Genomic DNA, 20615 nt, shown 5'->3' with positions numbered 1-20615 from the left:
AACATAGGGTAATGAGACTGGTCTATAAGGTGGGTAGGGTGAAGTGGCCTATCCCCGCTAGTCGGGCAAAACTAACAGTACATGAGTGTGTCAATGGAGGACACCCCTGAATGTTGTGGGGAGGATACCAACGCGAGTCCATCTATGTGTGCAGGACAGAGATATCAATAAGAAACTCTGCTTCTCATTGCTGGAGATCAAATATCCGTGTGGAACTAAGGTAAGGGGCAGATATTGTCATTGAAGGGTCCTGGGTGTGCCAACGCCTCGACCGCTGTAATTTCAGCTCTCGGATTGGCATTTCAAGCCAAACTTAAGCCAAATGCTTCACACAACTGCTTGCTTCACAAAAAACATACAGACATAGATATAGCGATGATAGTAACAACACTGAAGGCAGTTTGGTGGTATCTATTGTAATTTTATAAGCAGCGTTGGATCACAACCAACCCATTTCATATGCTTTTGTGCCTATTAGGAGTTATTTCACAAATATTCTCAATTCATTATTCAGTGCATTTTGCTGTTTCAAGGGAAGGTATTTTTAGTGTTCGCATAATGACATAATACGCCGTAGATTATGTTTTCCATTTCGTCTTCTGTTTTGGTTTTTATTCTTAACGGAAAATTATATAAACCGCCTTTTTTTCTGGGGGGTTTTTGTGAGTAGTATTTAATTGTATTATGTGTTGTATTAACATGTGCTTCCATTTTCTTGCTTTTAAATTATGACTATTTGTTTTGACTCCTTTACTGTGATTTATCATTTAACTTTTTAACTTTGCGAAGGACTTTGCGAAGGACTTTGTAACTTATTTTCAGCTTGTGAATGATTTATAAATGTTATATACATCAACATGTATGTGGGTATGATTATGATTATGATTCTGGTTATAATAATTACGATGATTTTAATTTATTATTATTATTATTATTATTATTATTATTATTATTATTATTATTATTATTATTAATATTATTATTATTATTTTGTAGACACAGTTCGTTCCCCCACTGGGGTCCGCGGTCCACCTAGTGGCCCTCGAAGCAATTGCAGGGGTCCGCAGCAAAATTATTATTTTATTGTTTGGATTTTAAAAATATTCAAAAAAATATCTTAATGTTGACAAAACTTCACTAATAATGCTGGGTTCCCGGTGAGATTCAGCACTTTGACAACCAACTGTGAGTGAAATGTTTTCAAAGTTAAAAGTTAAATATTAACCCGCCACACATACAGTATTTTTTTTATTATAGGGACATCCATCCCCAGACGGGTTCAACATGCAAATGTTTCCAAATCCCGGAAACACGGACTTTATTTGCTCTGTCGGCAGTTCAGTGTAGTTGTGAAACTGGCTGCGGCAGGTACAGGCAGCTCTGGTCACTCACCGATCACATCACAATGTCTGTCCAGTCGCTCCGCTACCACAATAAAGTGGCTGTGGTCACTGGAGGATCGAAGGGGATTGGAAGAGGAATAGTCAGAGTATTTGGTAAAAAAAAAAAAAAAACAACAACAAAAAAAACCCATGTAACTTTGTCTCTGCAGTCTGCTGGGTGTTGTGACTCCGCAGAGAAGAAGCGCAATTAAATGGACATGTGCTGTATCTGTTTCAGTGGAAAACGGTGCTAAAGTTGTCTTTTGTGCAAGAGGAGGTAAGTCATTTCAAAATATTTTATTCATAAGCATATCGCCACCACTTGTGACATGAATCTTAAATCTTGAATCTTGATCTGTGCAGAAAGGAATGCTTTTGAATGAGATGTCACGTATTTATTACGTTGGAATAATATCAAACGTGAAAAAATATCATATTGATATTATATATATATATATATATATATATATTTATTTATTTATTTTTTTATTTTTATTTTTTTAATTATTATTTTTTTATATATATATCTCTTCACCTAGTAGTGTTGGCTTAATCATCCAATAGTTGTCAAAAGCAAAAGCAAATGTTTCATAAAACAAATTAATGTTTAATTCAAAAACATATTTATTAAAAATGTCAATGTATGTTCAAAGTTTTCACTAAGAAAGTGTATTATTTTGCCTTTTTGACAGTTGCTGCAGGTGAGGCTCTGCAAGAGGAGCTCAACAGGGCAGGACCAGGTTCGTGCAAATTTGCGGCGTGTGACATCTCCAAAGAGGCAGATATCAAGGTAAGTTTTAAATGTTTTAAATCAGTCCGATGACAGGATTCATAGATAGCAGGATAGTGCATCACGAGACCAGCGAGTGCGTCACAAGACCAGTGATCTGGATTGAGTCCCGCTGATCAGGTGATCTTCTAGAGATCAGCAAGAAGTGAGTTCAAAGGCCATTTTGTTTGTTTGGATGTGTTGGGGGTTGTTTTTCTCTCATTTTGCCAATGTTTGGACATGGTAGAACCACCAGGTTAATTACAGTAGGGTGAAGATCCCCAGAGAAGATTGCACGTTACGCATGTCTTTTCATGCCCATCTCCCTTTTTGTATACTCACCGGGATTTGAATAAGCAAACACACAGAACTGCAGCGTGACTGTTTCGACACTGGACCAGTGAAGCAGGGCGTGCTCCGCTGAAAGCCCGGGTTCCTCTGATTCTCTCTCGATTCTCATTCAAGGCGGACATCCCTGTTGACACAGCCCCAGAAATAGTTGTCTGGTCGGGGCTTAAACCGGTTTTGTGTGTTATCTCTGTTTGTTCAGCTCAATAATGTGCACCGGGTGAAATTAGGTTCGGCCAATCCTTGCCATGTCAATTTTCACGGCAACGCAGTTGAACTGAGTGTCTGTACCTTCAGAGACTAATTGACGTGACAGTGGAGAGCTATGGACAAATCGACTGCCTGGTCAACAACGCTGGATGGCGTGAGTTCCCCGCCAGTTCGCCCAAACCGAGGTCACGAGGACAAACACAAGTTGATGTTGCCTCTACAATGTTTGATTTACAGTATCGCCGTCTCCTCCCCAGACCCACCTTACAAAGCCATCGATGAGACTTCCGCGGCTGAGTTTAAAGACTTGTTGAACCTGAACCTCATCAGTTACTTCCTGGCCGCCAAAGTAATGTCAATTTCTGCGTCTTCTGAAACGGGGACGTGAATGCGGCCACATGCACACGCAATTTGAATTATTTGAATTGAAAATATCCCTCCTTCTCTCTACAGTTTGCTCTCCCACACTTGCGTAAGACTGAAGGCAACATCATCAACGTGTCCAGTCTTGTGGCCACTATCGGTCAGCCGGGGGCTGCGCCGTACGTCGCCACTAAAGTGAGTCGTAACCCTTGGATGCAATTGTTCACGTTCGCAAAATTCACTCCTAATCCTGCTGTCCAAAACGAACCAAGCCCTGTTGTGTTTACCTCTGCTCACAAGGGGGCGATAATTGCTATGACTAAAGCCATGGCTGTGGATGAGAGCCGCTACAAAGTGAGAGTGAACTGGTGAGCCAAACTGGTTTTAACACATCCCTCGATTCACAAATGAGTTTTTCTCCATTACAGGTGCATGACGGCATTTCAGATTGGACGTTCCCTTTCTGACTGCGTTTTTCTTTCTTAAATACCGTCCACTATCAATTTCTTTCCTGTTGCAGCATCTCCCCTGGTAACGTGATGACGCCTCTGTGGGAGGAATTGGCAGGACAGACTCCAGATGCGGCGGCAGCCCTGAAGGCAGGCGACAACGCTCAGGCAAGATCTCCAAAAGGAGCTTAGAATCTGTAGCCTCTTCCCCACTTGCGCTGAGAGCCGTAAATCTACTGGAAATGTTCCGTATTGGCATCGTGTGGGAACAGGAGCCGGTCTCGATGTTCCGTAAAAATTTGTTCCGTAAATTTCCCCACGCTCGACCTAGTATCATTTCCGGGAAAATGCCGGTACAGCTGTGAATGGAAATGTGCGGGGAACGGAAGCAGTAACATTGACGTTGTGGTGTGGGGTTGGTGGGGTTTGAGCATCCACACCTGACCTGGATCTAGGTTATTTGGATCAGTGTGGCAGCATACCTCGTTGGTTGGTCGGGCAACAGGTTAAAACCGCCATCCCCACACACACTCAGGATAGGAGCCTGTGTCATGACATGTTCTATTTGCTCCTGGCTAATTCCAGCTGGCCAACTCTCTACAACAAACTGGTGTTTACAAATCCCCGTCTTCTGTGTCTGTGCCCCTTGGGTGGCGCGTGGTAGAGGAAACTGCCACAGCTGTAAAGTAGGGATGGAGCAGAATCCAAATAAAGCAGTTTTTTTACGAACAAGTTTTCAAAAGTTATTTGTTTCGGTAAAAAGGTGATCCGCACCGTGCCGCTCAGCCGTCAAAGACAAAAAAATTGAGACGCGTCCAGTCTACGGAGACAGGTCTTTATATTCTTAAATTCTATTCCTTTGCTTCTTAGAAATGCCACTCAGACCCTAGATGTGTGTTCGCTTGACCGCCAGCACGGAGCGAGCAGACAGGGAGAGGTAGAACGGGTGGAGAACGTTCCTTCTCCGGAGGCAGAGCGTGTAGGACAGGTCGAAAATGATCACACTTGTTTAATAACATTTGGTTAGGGTTATTGCATCCGGGGACGGGGGCTTTGTCCGGACTCTGCGGAGGGAACCGAGTCCGTCCGGGAGTGGCGGGGAGATGGGAAGCCAAGTGCTGGTCTCTGAGAACCAGAAAAAAAAAACGAAACTGATTCAGATTGTATGTCCGTTGCAGACAGATTGTGTTAACGATCGGATTGACACTGGAAAAAACGTACTAACCCTAACCCTACTGACTGCCTTTGCCGGATATTTTTTATTCAGCAATGCTACGGATTCCATGTGGGAAAGGCGCTTAAAATAATAGTTTTACACAAGGTTCCCACATCCCTATCCTCTGTCTTGGAAATCGTGGAATCACATTTTTTCCCCTCACAAAAAGACTCCTATGTCCACGTCCAGCGATAAGTAGCTGCGTCATGTGACCCATTCATTATGGTGGCACATTGACTATTGGACCGCATCACAATTCAAGCATTGTTTACAAGTGTTAGTCCCAAAATCCTGTGGAAGCCAAACGAGGCTGTTACGTGCTGCAGTATATATTGAGAAAAATATAAAGACATAAAACTACAATTTTGCAACAGTTGATAATAGTAGGTAGTTGTTTGTGGGTAATTTCACACAGCGACGCCACCCGAGTTTTTGGGCCTCATGAAAATGTCCCACAATTGGCCCCGCCACCCAAGTGCATTTCAACCCCTTTTCTTTCACGTAAATGTAGACTAAATTAAAAAACAAAATTGCGTGGACATTTCAATAGCACACAAAAGTATTGCACTCTTGCTGCATTTTGAATTAAAATGTTGAATTTTTATTTCAAAATTTTCATTTTACTTAAATTAAATGCAGGCTTACACAGTTTCTAGGAGCAGCAGTGTGGTCTGCTGCTCATCATTTTTAAAGACTTTGCAGACGTCAAAGGACCTTAACAGACAAGGTCCCTGATAAAGAACACCCACCAAGAGACAGAAACCTTGTAAAACCTCCCAAGGAGCCCCTTGAAGCTCAATGTGTCTGGTTGCTCCATTGCGCTGTAGTTGTGTCACCTTGTTAAGAGTAGATCTTCACTGGGAGGATTTAATGCGCTTTTGTTCTGTAAATTACAGCGTTCGGCCCCCCGCATTTGATCATAGGGTGTGTGTTGTTGTGAGGAGAGTCAACATCGTCCTCAAAGGTCTCAGTTTGCACTCTATTATTGATAATGGAAGGGTGGAGGTAGGGTGTTGGCAATTGGTCCTGAGAAAGATCATGAATAAAATGTCTCTTATATAGTTGGTTTTCTGGACGTGTTTAGCCTATTGAGCAAAGGTATTTTACAGTATTTGTTTTTGCGCGTGGTGTCTATGTTTCGATGAAGGCTTTCCTCTGATTTAGCGAAGTCTTGATCAAATATGAAACTGACTTAAATATTTCTAATAATCTAGTAGTTCTATTAATCTAGATCACAACTGTATTTCTGGGTGACCAACAGATATGCATCGGTAGGAGAAACTATGTATTAAGTGTGATTCTCTGAATTTATAACTCACAATATCACATAATATAAAAAATAAATATAAGTAATATAATATCTAATGTATGACAGTGTGAAAATCTGAAACATAGAATATTATAACATGGATATAATATAATTCATGTTCATTTTTGAACCCCAAACAGCTGATGGGTCGGATGGGGACGGAGAGGGAAAGTGGGCTGGTCGCCTTGTTCCTGGCTGCTGACGCAACATTCTGCACCGGGATCGACTTCCTGCTGAGTGGAGGGGCTGAACTTAACTACGGCTTCAAAAATCAGATCCCGTCATCATCGTCATCATCATCATCATCATCATCCTAATTGTCTTAAACTCATTAATAATAATGCTGATTTCTCTAACTCTCTCATTTAAGTCTTCAATGCAAACCAGTGACCTTCAGATATATGATCATGTCTCTCGCCTAACAACTGTTAAGTCCAAAATCTTCTTAACGTGGTAAATCTTACTTAAAAAAAAAAAAGAATGAATAACTTTGTTTGCAAAGCAGGCAACGGATGCAGTGTTGTTTACGCTGTCTCGTTTCATTTTTTTTTTATTATTATTTTTTTAAATTTGTATTTTTCGGGGCATTTCCAAAGCGACGGTTACTTTGTATTGATGTACATCTTGATAAAAAAAAAAAAAAAAAAAAAACGTGACAAAAACGTTTCCTTTTTTGACGCACACCCCGCCACCACGCCCTTCGCGCGGGCCAATCAGAATCGCTCCAGTCTGAACCCAATGACCTCCCCGTCGCCGGCCTTTCGTCCAATCAGAGGCCAGGCATTTTTCACGCCCACCATTGACTTCCGCTTTTGACCCGTCGACGGAGCAGCGCCAAAGTGAAAGTGTTTCATTCAACCGGTGGCGGTGTCACGTCGAAACAATAGATAGAATTATAATTACAAAAAAATAAATTATAATAATAATAATAATAAAGTGATACAATTACAATTAAAATGGCAATAAACCTAAAAAAAACTCATAAAACAGACAAATTGACAATATACCATCAATCTTAGAATGGAGTAAATAACTTGGCAAGAAACAATGAACAACAACAAAAAAAAAATCAAACAATCAGCATCTGTTACCGACCGCATGAATTCAAACGTCCACCCGTATTAATCTCAGTTAGTCGTATTCAACAAACAAAAACAAAAAAAACTACGCCCAGGGGGGGGGGGGGGTAAACACCGTCACAGGTTTCGGGGTCGTGGTCGTGGTCGTATCGTCTCGTCGTTTAAAAAGGTTCACGCGTCGGAAAGAGTTGTCTTCGAATTTCGGAGCGGAACTCGGGGATTATCGGCTCAGGGAAGTTGTTTCCACCCGAACACATTCAGCAGTGAGCCGCTATCAGACCGCAGCAATGGCAGCGCTCCGGACGGTGAGTCCAAAGATCAAGCTCTACCGTTTTGTAACGTCCCGGCGTGAAGCCGCTCCGTTAATGTTCCACCGAGGGCACGCAACTAGGCCATCTAAAACAGCGAGGAAACCATTATTGTATTGTCGCAAGTTGCAAAAAAGGTTGTTTTGTGTTTGTTTATTTTTGTTTTTTTACAGCGCTTATTGGTTGGGGGGGTTGTTGTTGTTTTTTTTGGGGGGGGGGGGCGTTAGGGCATATTGCCGATTTTCTTTCTATTTTTTGTTATTATTTCTGCACTTTATTGTTATTGCCTTTTGTTTTGATGTCGTTATGGGGTTATTCCGCCATGGTGCGTTACTACAGACGATAAGCATTGTAAAAAAAAAAATTAAAAAAAAGCTGCCTATGCAACATGGTGCTTAAAAAGGTACTTGAAAGTCCTTGAATTTAATTTTGTAATACCATAATGACCCCCCCACCGTGTGTGTGTGTGTGTGTGTGTGTGTGTGTGTGTGTGTGTGTGTGTGTGTGTGTGTGTGTGTGTGTGTGTGAAGATGCTATTTAAAGCCTTTGTAGACAAAGTGCAGGTGATAAGTGGAGTGTGTGGGTGTACTCCAGCCTCAGATAAAGTGAGCAATGCCAAATACAGACATGTTGTCGTCACCCCTCTGTGTTATGCTGTGGACAGGAGCCCCCGTGTCACCTTCGCCGCGTTGCAGTAGTCTCAAAGGAACCCTTTGCGCCGTTGAATATATTATTTGTGAGCTAACAGGAAACATTTCAAAGTTGCGTGTCATTTCCAGGCACTTCATGGACGCTTCATTCAGGCACTCCCCTTCTCCTTGGGCTCGTTGCGGTTTGCCAGCTCCTCCTTTAAGGTAACAAAACAGTAAAGACTTCCTTGACTTGAGCCTTCCAACAAAGGGTCTATTTCTGACACCGTCACACTTTAATCAGGCTGACATGACTTAACCGGACTGCTTGACCGTACTCGCACACCCGAAGCGATTTATAGTGGCCATAGCAGAAGAAATTTCAGAGATAGTTGGGATCCCTGGTGAGGTTTTGCACTTGATTTGTAGGGTAATGTTGCATATATTCATATATTATGTCATATTTTATAAGTAAATATAAAAATAACTGTCACTTGAAAATAAATATATTGGCAAACATCTAAATAAATTAATTCAGCTATGTGCACATTAATCTGTTTATACACTGCTATGGCAACTACTCAGCGGTGAGTTGAATAGGAATGCCCACAAGCAACAGTGATCACTTCTGGTGTGAGCGATAATGCATTTCTGCTGGTCCGTCCGCTCATAAACGGTGAACGAACCCTTGACTGTGGTTCAGACAAAACTTGTGTTCCCAAAATGGAGGCAGAGCATTGTTGCGGAAGCCAGTTCTCCCACACTTTCTGATTTTTATTTACAGAGACATAATTTAAACAAATGATCTCCAAGATCCTGTGTACCCAGGGGGATCTACAGCGGTGTTTTCTCTGCCAAGAGTGATGGCAAAAAGATTCCACTTCTTGCAAACCACGGTGTTAGAGCAATGATAAGCACTAGCCAGCGTTTCCGTTACTGGGTAATTGCCGCTTTTTGACCGTGAAAATCTGTTGAAGTCCGACATATTTAAGTCGGTCATAATGTCTCTTGAAAATAATTCCCTCCAAGCACAATTTGAATGCTGAGATGTACAATATTTAAGGATCTGTGGCTATGCATAGTAGGTGTCTACATATTTAATATACAGTAGAAGCCACTTGAGGAAACAAAAAACAAAAATGGCACAATAAACTGTTAAAAATCAACAAATAAAAGTCAAAAGAATAAAATCAACACCAGGGATATAATAGATATAATAATAATAATAATAATAATAATAATAATAATAATTAATTTGTAAAAACATGACAGAGACTAAACAGTATATGGATCCTTCTGAACACTCTAGATTGTTTTACTGTTTCTACAGTTTAAACTCCATGGTTTACTTCACAGATTGGTTGCCCACTATTAAATAAATCGCCACCTATTGATTAAGAATTATTAAGAAGTCCTGTATGATAGTAAACTGAATATTTGATTCCCCCTCTTACGACAGGGGGAACAAAGAGGTGGGCCATTTCAGATGGGAATTTTCCCCCTCTCTGTGAAATAGGGTTGATTGCTCCACTGGAATGTGGAGATTCTCAGCAGTGGGTCTGCGTTTGCATGATATGGGCTAGGTGGGAGGGGAACTACGACCTGGGGGAGAGAACCACTGGCACTGGTGACGCTGATGTGATGTCATACAACGGGGGAGTTCCGTGTTGTATTTACTCACTTTCACTGATTTCACTTTACTTGTCCACTAAAATTTGTTTCTGCACAAATTTGAGGTGAGAAATAATCAGTCCAGTTGCTTAATCTTCACTCGTATTAGATCTACAAGATATAATTTAAAGGTTTGTTCCCACTTTCGTGAAGTGGGAGCTTGGGATTTTCTGTTTCATTCAATTAACGTCATAAAATGAAATAAATACATCTGCAATAAAAATAGATTTATTTTTTTATTTGTCATGTTTTTTATTACTGCTGAGCGTACATGGGCTGGTCCCCACCCAGAGCGATGCGACTAAATCGGGCGGACTCCGGTCTAAGGGACCGTGGTCTTAGCTCTGGACCATCACCAGCACCTTTTTCCAGATGTTTATTTATCACATACATATACATACGTGCCTACATATACGCAGCGAAATTTCATTGTAACATAACCGGAGATTATGTACTAACTGACAAACTAGCTAAGTAATTTACTAACTACACTAACTAAACTAAATGATTCCTAAAACGTAATTCAGTTAGTAAATAAAATAAGAATAAAAGGGTAATATACTGAGTGGGAATACAAAAAAGAAACAAGAGGAATAGACTATGTATATACAGATATGTGCAGTAAAGTGGCATGTGAATAAAGTGAGGTAGTGTGTGTTGAGATGTACAGTTACAACATACAACAGTACAGCACAGCAATGCAGTAACAACAAGAATACAGCACAGTATGCTATAACCCAGTACAGTGATACAGAATGCAGTACAGTATGCAACATACAGTACAGTAAGGCAGTGGGGTCTATGTGAGTGTCTCACTGAGGGCCCCTGGTGAGTTCAGCATTGACAGTCCTTATGGCTTACAAAAAGAAACTCCTCCTCAGTCTCTCTGTTCTCCTTGTGTGACTGCGGAGGCGCTTGCCCGACTGCAGCAGCTGGAACAGTCCGTTGTTGGGGTGGTGAGGATCCTTCATGATCCTGCGGGCTCTGCTACTACACCTCCTGGTGTATAAGTCCTGCAGGGAGGGGAGGGTAGTTCCAGTGGTACGTTCAGCTGAACACACCACCCTCTGCAGGGCCCGCCTGTCCTGAGCAGTACAGTTCCCAAACCAGGCGGTAAAGACTCTGCTCACCCTGTCGACAGAAGTCCCATTAATCATCAATGGCGCGTGCGTCCTCAGTTGTTATCTCCTAAAGTCCACAATCAGCTCCTTAGTTTCGCTGACGTCCAGGAGGAGGCTGTTGTCCCTGCACCAGAGTGACAGGTCAGCCACCTCCTCATGGTAGGCCACTTACATCACTGAAGGTTCCTCTTGTGCCGGTTAGTCCCTGCCCGGGAGTTGGAGCCCAAAAAATTGCTCAAAACTGAGTTTTAAGAACTATGATGGTTCCAACAGTAGTTTGTGCAGTGCGGACACAATAAAAGGGATGGTTCCTCCAAAAAAGTCCTGAACTAGTCCTGAACTATGAAATAGGTTCCTGCGGTGCGAAAACGCACGATATGGGGAGTCTTGCGATACATTAAGTATTGCGATTATATTTGTTGCCATATTTCACAATTACTTTAAGTAAAATAAAATGACATAGAAAATATCAAATTTAAGGTGTGAGGTGCGGTTCCCCGGTCCGTCTGAACGGCTTTTAGAAATAAACTTTAATTGTCTGAGCCACGCAGTGCCGTGGGTTCCGGATCAGATAGGATGGGATTGATGGAGGAAAACATGCACAGCAAAGTACTCTTCGCCCAGGTGGAGGAGCGGGGCAGGGAGGTGCACTAAGCCCATACCTGTCAACATTGGGATTTGAAAATAAGGGGGAATAACCGACAAGGTGTCCCTGCTACACACGGTTACGCAGTGTCTTCATTAATTTCAGTCAATTAAATACATCTCCAATTTAAAGAAAAAAAGCACTGATTCATTCATTCTTTCAAACCATTTGTTCTTTAAAATCAGAGATGTATATATTGATTCTATTGGATATACAGAAAACATGTTCCATTCCAAAACATGTATATTTTTTCGTTAAACAAGATTGTTGATTGCAAGATTGTCCCGTATATGCACATTGCGTTACGTTTTGAACCCCTGCATCCCCAGTGGACAGAAAGAAATGCAGCTGCTTTTCCACAAATGCAGCCTGGCGGCATTCCCAGGCACAAAGTTACGTCATCGTCACTGTATTAGTATCATTACTGGCGAGATCCGAGCACGGACCCGACAAGGACCTGCATGGGTCAGCCACGCCCCAATCACGGTTCTGCCTGGATCCTGGTCATGTTCCAGCTGCCCTCTACAAGTGGCTCCTACTGTCCTGTATATTTATATTGTTTTATATTATAGGCTGGTGGGACTGAACACACCTTGGCAAAAAAAAAAGTATGCGCACGCATATAGAATTATAAGCGACAATTTGTCCTTCTCTTAAAAAGTTTCTTTTTTTAAATGTATTTTAAAGGAGCGCAATTAAGCAATTTGCTGCTTTGTCGCTGTGTGTCGCTTCTGGTGTGAGTGTACGATGAGTGTGTCCGGTTCAGCTCCATGTGTATCTTTTTCACTTACAGACATTCCATCCTTGACTGTTTAGTTGCTCTACTCTATAAATAAATGAGTAAAGAAAGCTCATCATATAATCGTGGTTGTGCTCGTTCTGTCTTTCCTTTCCTTTTCTGTGCATTGTCATTACTTAATTCAGTTTGTGACGATAAATTGTCTAATTTAAAAGATTGCCCAAGGGTTTAATTGTTGTGATGCTCAATTAATTGTCCTTTTGTTGCCGCATGCTGTCGATAAAAACAATGAAGGAAATCATTGCAATCCGTCCACTTGTCCTGCTCTTTCCCGTCTTTTTTGTCTCTGCTGCGTTCTGCCCCCCACCCCCTTCTGCCTCTCAGGCGGCCGATCTCACAATTGAGCTCAACACAAATGCTAAACCCAAGCCCGAGCCATCCACCCTGGTGTTTGGCAAGCAGTTCTCTGATCACATGCTGACCGTGTGCTGGTCGCAGAAGGACGGCTGGGAGGCTCCTCAGATCAAGCCCTTCCAGAATCTCTCGCTGCACCCGGCCAGCTCCGCCCTGCACTACTCAATAGAGGTGAGCATTGAGCCAAACACTAACTTGCATTTTGTATCATTTTGTATTATATCCTGTTGCCACAGTTGTGTGTGTGTGTGTGTGTGTGTGTGTGTGTGTGTGTGTGTGTGTGTGTGTGTGTGCGTGTGCGTGTGTGTGTGTGTCCGATGTGCACACATCAGCTGTTTGAAGGCATGAAGGCGTTTCGTGGGCTGGATAACCATGTCCGTCTGTTCAGACCAATGCTGAACATGGAGAGGATGCATCGCAGCGCCGACAGAAGCTGTTTGCCTGTGAGTCGCCGTCGAAATCGGCAAAGTCGCCGCTCACGCCACGCGTATTGGGGGAGCCACAACTTGCTGTCTGAATTCAAACTGTTCCTGTAACGTTTCTGAGTTTATTAATTCCAACTAATGGAAGTCAGGTTATCCACAGTGAATTATGTGCCTATTCCTTCTCTTTAACGCGATGCTGACTTGTGCTGCAAGTAATGATGCCAGGGATCAGTAAAGAACGTGCTGCTTCTTCCAGAGCCGTGAAGCAGGAATTGTTGATGGAACAGTATGAATGTAAACATACCATTAGAAAAATGCTAATACTGCTATTTACTATTTACAATTTCCATTTAAACTGATCTAACCTAAATTATCTGGATGTTTCATTTATACAGAATTGCTTTTACTTACAAGGGAAACATTTGATACAATGCTTACACCAATTTGCAGTTTCAATCAGTTTCAATATTTTTGATCATGTCCTTTTCTTTAACATCAAATAATATAATTGCATTGCGTCTACACAGTTTGTGCGTGTGCGTTAAAATGTTGCCATGGTATGATCAGTCCCACAAATGTAATGGTCCTGGGGGCCCGAGGAACCCTGAGACTGAAATCGGCGGAAATAATTACGATATTCAAAATTAGGATCACATCCGTGTCTTTTTTTCCTAATGGATGTCTGAAGAGGGCTTTGTTGTCTTTCTAGCTGTTTGACAAAGCAGAGTTGTTGGAGTGCATCCGGAAGCTGGTGGAGTTAGACCAGGAGTGGGTGCCCTACTCCCAGGACGCCAGCCTCTACATCAGACCCACCTTCATAGGAATTGAAGTGAGCACGGGTGTCGTACTCTGCCCAGAGGCATACATTTATGTTGGTATGGACGGAGGGTTCTGTGTCCTACTTACCGTCTGCTTCTTTTTCTCCATTTTTCACCTCCTCCACCTGCTCCAGCCCTCTCTAGGTGTTTCTCGGGCAGGGAAGGCTATGATCTTTGTCATCGTTGGCCCGGTTGGGCCGTACTTTGAAACCGGCACCTTCAACCCGGTGTCTCTGCTGGCCGACCCGGGCTTCGTCAGGGCCTGGAGAGGTGGAGTAGGAGCCTATAAGATGGGAGGGTGAGGGGTGATTTCTTTATTTATTTATTTTTTTGTCGTCACCCATTCTTAAACTATTAACATAATCACACGTATGGAAGATGCCAAAATTGTGTTTATTGATATTACGTTTTTGCCCACTGAGCACAAGGCTTGGATTATGGGTGGCTCTGGCCCCTTTAAATCTATCACCAGAAAGCCAACTTTGTCATTTCTGCTGCACCCGTCGTTTCTCCGCCCGGCAGGAACTACGGTCCGACGATAGCCGTGCAGAGCGAGGCGGTGCGCCAGGGCTGCCAGCAGGTGCTGTGGCTGTACGGCGAGGAGGAGGAGATCACCGAGGTCGGCACCATGAACCTTTTCATCTACTGGACCAACGAAAATGGAGGTCGGACCCTCATCCGTCCGCCGTCTCCTTTTGAGGCCTGTTACCATCTGAGCTCGGAGACTCGCTCTGTGCTCTTGTTTGTAATTGATTGGGCGTGGCCTCCTCCTTCGCCTGGCAGGCCAACCTGATTTACAGCATTTACTTAAGGAAAGAACGGGGTTTTCAAAAGCTCTAGGTCGATCTTCTACACATTCCCTGCCGTCAGACTTTATTTTGCAGACACGTGATAACTTTGTTGGTAATTTGAAGAAAACCAGCTGGTGTTGCAGCAGCCAAGGAGCAGTGGAAAGAAAGGAGGGAGGGGGGGGTGGAAAGAACATTCCGACCAGGAGGCCTGGTCTGTCTGGTCTGGTTGGAATTGGCCCGCTTCGCTTAACTTCCCATAAAAGTGCAACCATGTCAGCATTTGTTGGCATCTGAAAAGATCTTTCAGATCCATCCATTGGACAAATGTGGCACTGGTGCCTCTGTGTTTTTGAAGGCGGCTCATCATATTCATTTTTTTTAAACCTTCCTTCTCTCAGCTAATTTGTTTTGTGGTAGCTGCAGTATCTGCTACTGTAGTTACTGTCTTTCCTGATATTTGCAATGTGCAAAGTACCTGACATTCCCTAACTCCCCCCATCTAACGATCTAGTCCAGAGCAATATATAGCTTTAAAAACGATTCCCTCCTAGATGATTCTTCCAAACTTCCTATCAGGAATAATAGCCGTGGTTTGGGCTACTGGGATTTTATAAAATGTTCCTTTTTGAGCACTGGAAGTGTTATTCATATATCATTCATAGACATTCTGACTTTGTTTTGATTTACATATCTCTGGGCATTGTCATAATTTCATATAACTTGGTGTCACTTGGTGTCACTGTGATGCTGGGGGCGTCAATGATTTTGAAATATTCAATTTCCAGACGCGTATGTGGAGCAAAACATATTAATTCTGCCATAACCTGCCACCGCACCCCATGATCTAGATTTGTCATCACCTCTAAATTCAAAGCAAAATGCATGCGGATATTTGTCATGTTGTTTGGCAGACAGTTGGAAAGCATGAAAAAATGACGTGCATTCCTTCCGTGGGTGTGAGGGAGTGTTTGACGAATGCATGTCTCCATCTGCAGAGCGCGAGCTGCTGACCCCGCCCTTGGATGGCATCATCCTCCCTGGTGTCACCAGGCAGTCTCTGCTGGACCTGGCTCGATCCTGGGTAAGACCCGGAGCGGCGCAGGGGGATGGGGCCACACTCAGCCTAACCTCCAGGTCACTTGTTATTGGTTGAGTACAAGGAGTTACAGGTTTCAATCATCAGGAAATTAGGGGAACTTTAGTTGTTTGTCATGGTACATCCTGATATGAAGCTATTTATATTTGAATAGCAGGCTTATAAGGGAAGCCCCTAAACAGAATTATTAGGAAACCAACCATTTTGACTTAGTGGAGTGCAGACCACTCAATAATTTGCAGACTTCCCACTTGTCTGCAATTGGTCCAACACGTTTTGTTGCGTCGCTTTCTATCGATTATACTGACAGCCGTGTTAATTGTTGACAAATTCCTTCCCTGGTTTGTCTTACACTGCCTACTTAAGATCCGCCCTTTCCCAATAACAGGCTGAGCACAGACAGTCGAGTCGAGTTAGTGATGCCAGTTGTACGGTGAGATTCGTGGCTATAAAGATAATTATATGATTGCTCGCTTTAGTTTTGTAACCACAGCCTTTGTCGACACAGAAATAGGTGGTCGGTTTTTTTTTTTCCACATTGTCAAGGGCTGAGAAGCAACACGAGGAAGATGTTTAGCATTGGAAACTCTTGACTGTAGAGATAGGCCTACAGCTTTTAACATCACGTGTGTGCCGCCATCTGATTATGATGATAACAAAACCTCTGAAGACAAGATGAACACTCCTGAGCACCTGATTGGTGGAAGTTCTTCTTCTTAGGGTTTTTGCTGGCTCTCTTTATTCATTATAATTTGTCAGACCAAGACTCTTGACTGGCACCCAGACTTAAACGCCAGCGACCGCTACAAGCCTCTAACTTTAAGCATTGTGTAAAATTCTGTCTCTACTGGTAGCGGCAGACGACCAAAACAAAATACCAAATCCAGTTAAGACCAAAATCCCTGCCCCACGAGTCATGCTTTGTGTCCCCCACCCCCTGGTCTCCATCAGGGTGAGTTCAGAGTGACGGAGCGCACGATGGGCATGAAGGAGCTTCTGGGGGCGCTGGACTCCGGGAGGATTCTGGAAGTGTTCGGCGCAGGGACTGCCTGCGTGGTCTGTCCTGTCAGCAGCCTGCTCTACAGAGGAGAGGTAGGAGGCTGCATTCCCACGTTTTCAAATGAATCCTCACATATGTGTAAACCTCAGCTTGTCGCCTGATGATGATGATGATGATGATGATGAAAATGAAAATGTTTGATCGTTCGGCCTTTCTTACACACACACACACACACACACACACACACACACACACACACACACACACACACACACACACAGGCTTACCAGATCCCTACGATGCAGAATGGACCAGACCTGGCCAAGAGGTTCTACAAGGAGCTTACTGATATTCAGGTGAGGGGGTCCTTTCGAGTAATCTCCTTCCGTTTTGTCTTTCTGAATCAAGAAAGGAGGAAACGTTTTTCATTTTGCTGTTTCTCTCGCTCCCACCGCACAGTACGGACGCAAGGAAAGCGACTGGGCTCCGTTGGTGGCTTGATTGACCTGGACCTCGACTGCGTCCGCACACGGCACTTGTACTGTATCGAGAATAGTCCTGTGATGCCACTTTTGAAGACCAGCAGCCCCTCCCTCCTCCTCCTCCTCCACACACACACACACAGTATGCACTATATACACACCTAATGGAGACAGACGGCTTCTCTCTGTCCGTCTGCTCAGGGGACACCAGACCACCAGAGGACACGTATTTTCTCTTTCATTTCTTTTTCTTGAGACCTTCACAGGAATGAGGTTTGTTTTTTTGCAACAGTTTGACTTTGGAACATAACATTGAAGGAAAAGCTAAAAATAAAACAGGAATTTTCCAGTTTTCATGCTAAGAACTCTGAGATTGAACTTGTGACCCACATGCCAGTAGTGATATTCATTGTACCTTTCCATTCTCATCAGGTTGAATATTTCCTGAATAGAAAAGACAGGTGCAGTAGATTATCGTGCTTTGTAATGGGGAAACAGCGTCTTGAAAAGTTTTGTTTGGATTTTCTTAAGCGCTCTCTCTTGTAGCTGTTTTTATTGACATATCCCTTCCTGAGCTGAGCGCAGTGCTCCTCACAGCTAATAGCACAAACGTTAGCAACACCAGATGAGCACTATAGTCTTCCTTTGCAAATAGGCACAGAGTGATCAACGTCAATTGTAGGAATTTAAACATTTGCAATATAAAAGCTCCTTATTGTCGTGTAGGAAATGACTATGATCCTGTTTTTTTGTTGTAGTGTTTTTTTTAACACATTCTTTCTCTGTTACTAGTGAATTACTAAGGAAATTACTATGATCCTGTTATTTTGTTGTTGTTTTTTGAACACATTGTGTTACTCTGTTACTTGTGAATTCTGTTTTAAGTGGACTCTTAAAATAGGACTATGGTTAGGTGATGTACTCACTAGTGGATATAGCTGTTAAATGTTGAAACTTCTAACTCTAAAAGCAAGAAAACAAATAGGTTTGTTAGGTACATGTTGTGACTGTCATGACAAAGATGATAAACTGAGATTGCTATTTGAGGACAGTGCTGCTTTACCTCCGTGGGGCCGTGATTCCAGAGGGGCTTCTGTTAAAAGGTCATTTTTACCCACGTAACGTCGGATATGATAAAAAAAAAATAAAAAAAAAAAATGTATGAGTGAGAAAACAAAGTTTGGCTTTGTTTGCCTGTGGTTTTTGATTGTTGGGACGTTACAAAGGATGGAGAAGGAGAGGTTTTCGTAGACCTAAGCACCCACAAACGGCCCCTCGCCTACTCGTATATGCAGTTTCAAAGTACGAAACCATGCAGAGGTACTCTCAGTGACTCCTGCACTAGATTGTGCAATCGTAATGTAAGGAATAAGAAACTTTTTTCCTTTTTAAGAAAAAAAAAAACGGAGGGGTTCAAATAAATATATATATATATATATATATATATATATATATATACATATTTTGACCCCGCCGGTTTTATATATATTATTTATATATATATAAAATTTCTCCTCCTCACCTATTTTTAGAAATGGTTCTGCCTTCCAAAACTCTCTTCAGTGTCTATCCAGCATTATGTCCTTCCCCTCGCTTGGTTTCCCCTCTTTGAATGTATTTTACTTGATGTCTCCCACTTCAGGTTCACACTCCATGCACCTCCTTCTTTTGTCTAAGTGCCTGACCTTAGTGTGTATTTGTCCTGTGGCTCTGTAGCTCCCGTGAACAGAAAGGCTGCACCAGGGCTACTGCTGGATACTGTTTTGTGCTATGTGACGGTTGAGTCTGAGTCATTTTGGTGTTCTTTTTTTAGTCTCAATCTGTTACTTTTACTTGGCTTTTATGTTTTTACAATAAACATAACCTGTACCCAATGATGGCTGTTGTGCTTTCCTTTCTTTTTTCAAGTGTGTAATTTTCTCATTTTCCACCACGAGAGATGGCACCTTCTATCAAAAACCAGAGCTCTCCACTTTGAGAAGTAGACTCCTTTGTTTGACGTTGAGGCAAAGAACAGCTGTTCTCTATTCTAGACCAGAGATACTAAACTTCAGAGGCCAAGGGGGCCCCATTTCAACCCAGATTCTAAGGACCATAATGAAATAATATTGAACAGTTTTACTGAGTGCATTTACTGTTTATGTTGTTTATGATGCTGCGGTCTTGCTTTATTTCTTCACTATGTAAGTAAGTAAAACACTATATAGCCCTGTACACCAACAGCTGCACCTCCAGCCGCCAGTCTGTCAAGCTCCTGAAATATGCGGACGACACCACCCTCGTTGGGCTCATCTCTGGTGGGGTTGAGTCCGCCTACAGGTGGGAGCTTGACCGTCTGGAACAGTCAAAGGTCCCTGATTAGATGACCTGAGGAGTCTCACTGGACTGTAAGGGTTCAGGAATGTCATTGAGTGCTCATCCGTGCAGTGCCTTGTTTGTGATCACAAGGATCTTAAAATCAATCCTGTAGGGCGCCGGCAGCCAGTGCAGGGAAGCCAAGATGGGACTGATGTGGGCCCTACGTTGGGTCTGAGTCAGGAGCCGCATTTCGGAGCAGTTACAGCTGTGCGTAATGGAGGCCTGGCCTAACTATGTTCCTTTTCAGCCTTCAGTATGCTATTGGGGGCGCTGTTGGCACCGTGCTCCGGCGGGTTATCTCCCAAATAGGAGCCTTTCTGTGTGGGGTTTGCATGTTCTCCACCTGCTCACATGGGGTTTCCTCCACCTCACGTCAGTAAGGACCCCCCCCATAAACATGCACCCATCATCGTCTGATCAGCGATGGACACTCATCACCAGGTCCCCGGGCGCGTCCACGAATGCTGCCCACTGCTCCTGGCTGTGCCCCCGGAGGAAGGACAAGCCAGGATGGGTTAAACGCAGAGGCCTCATTTCACCGGCCACCATCCAAAGCATGTGCGTGCGTGTGTTGTAGTGTGGTGCGCTGTGTGACAATTAAAGATTGCTCTTCTTCAGGGCGACCTAATTATGTTCTGTAATGGCTTGATTTGGTTCCTTTTCAACATTCACTATGATATTGGGGGCATGGACGCTTTATACCGTGCTTTGATAATGGGGGCGTGGCCTAATTCTGTTCTGTAATGGAGGCATGGCATTTGGTTGTAATGGAGGCGTGGCCTAATTCTGTTCATTCAGGAAGCTATTTGTGCATGGCTTGTTTTATACCTTATTGTGATGGCGGCCTTATTCAGCTCTGTAATGGAGGCGTGGTCTAATCTTATTCCCTGCCAACTTCTGAATCAGAACAGAGGTAGGCCACGCCCCCAATGGCATCCTGAAGGTTGGAAAGGAACAGAGTTTGGCCCGGCCTCTGCACCAGCCAATCGGAT

At 43.2% G+C, this 20615-nt stretch overlaps 1 protein-coding gene across 2 annotated transcripts; it reads left to right on the top strand.

Moving 5' to 3' along the window:
• The first annotated feature begins 1390 nt into the window (after positions 1–1390).
• LOC307236744 (branched-chain-amino-acid aminotransferase, cytosolic-like) lies at positions 1391–19142 on the top strand. Of its 2 annotated transcripts, XM_080009250.1 has the most exons (18): positions 1391–1496; positions 1621–1659; positions 2075–2172; positions 2797–2863; positions 2967–3058; positions 3163–3267; positions 3373–3440; positions 3593–3689; positions 8213–8287; positions 12624–12824; positions 12986–13096; positions 13788–13907; positions 14031–14194; positions 14419–14561; positions 15683–15768; positions 16735–16875; positions 17065–17139; positions 17243–19142. In XM_080009250.1, the coding sequence occupies exons 1-18, from the start codon at positions 1406–1408 to the stop codon at positions 17282–17284; spliced, it is 1815 nt and encodes a 604-aa protein (XP_079865376.1). In that variant the 5' UTR covers positions 1391–1405; the 3' UTR covers positions 17285–19142. The 2 variants fall into 2 exon arrangements, with proteins under 2 accessions (XP_079865376.1, XP_079865375.1); XM_080009249.1 differs by lacking the exons at positions 1391–1496; positions 1621–1659; positions 2075–2172; ... (3 more) ...; positions 3373–3440; positions 3593–3689 and adding an exon at positions 7277–7430.
• The last annotated feature ends 1473 nt before the right edge of the window (positions 19143–20615 follow it).

Source organism: Zeus faber (assembly GCF_960531495.2).
Source record: "Zeus faber genome assembly, chromosome: 11".
Classification (NCBI taxonomy): domain Eukaryota; kingdom Metazoa; phylum Chordata; class Actinopteri; order Zeiformes; family Zeidae; genus Zeus; species Zeus faber.
This window is presented reverse-complemented; position numbering and strand designations above follow the sequence as displayed.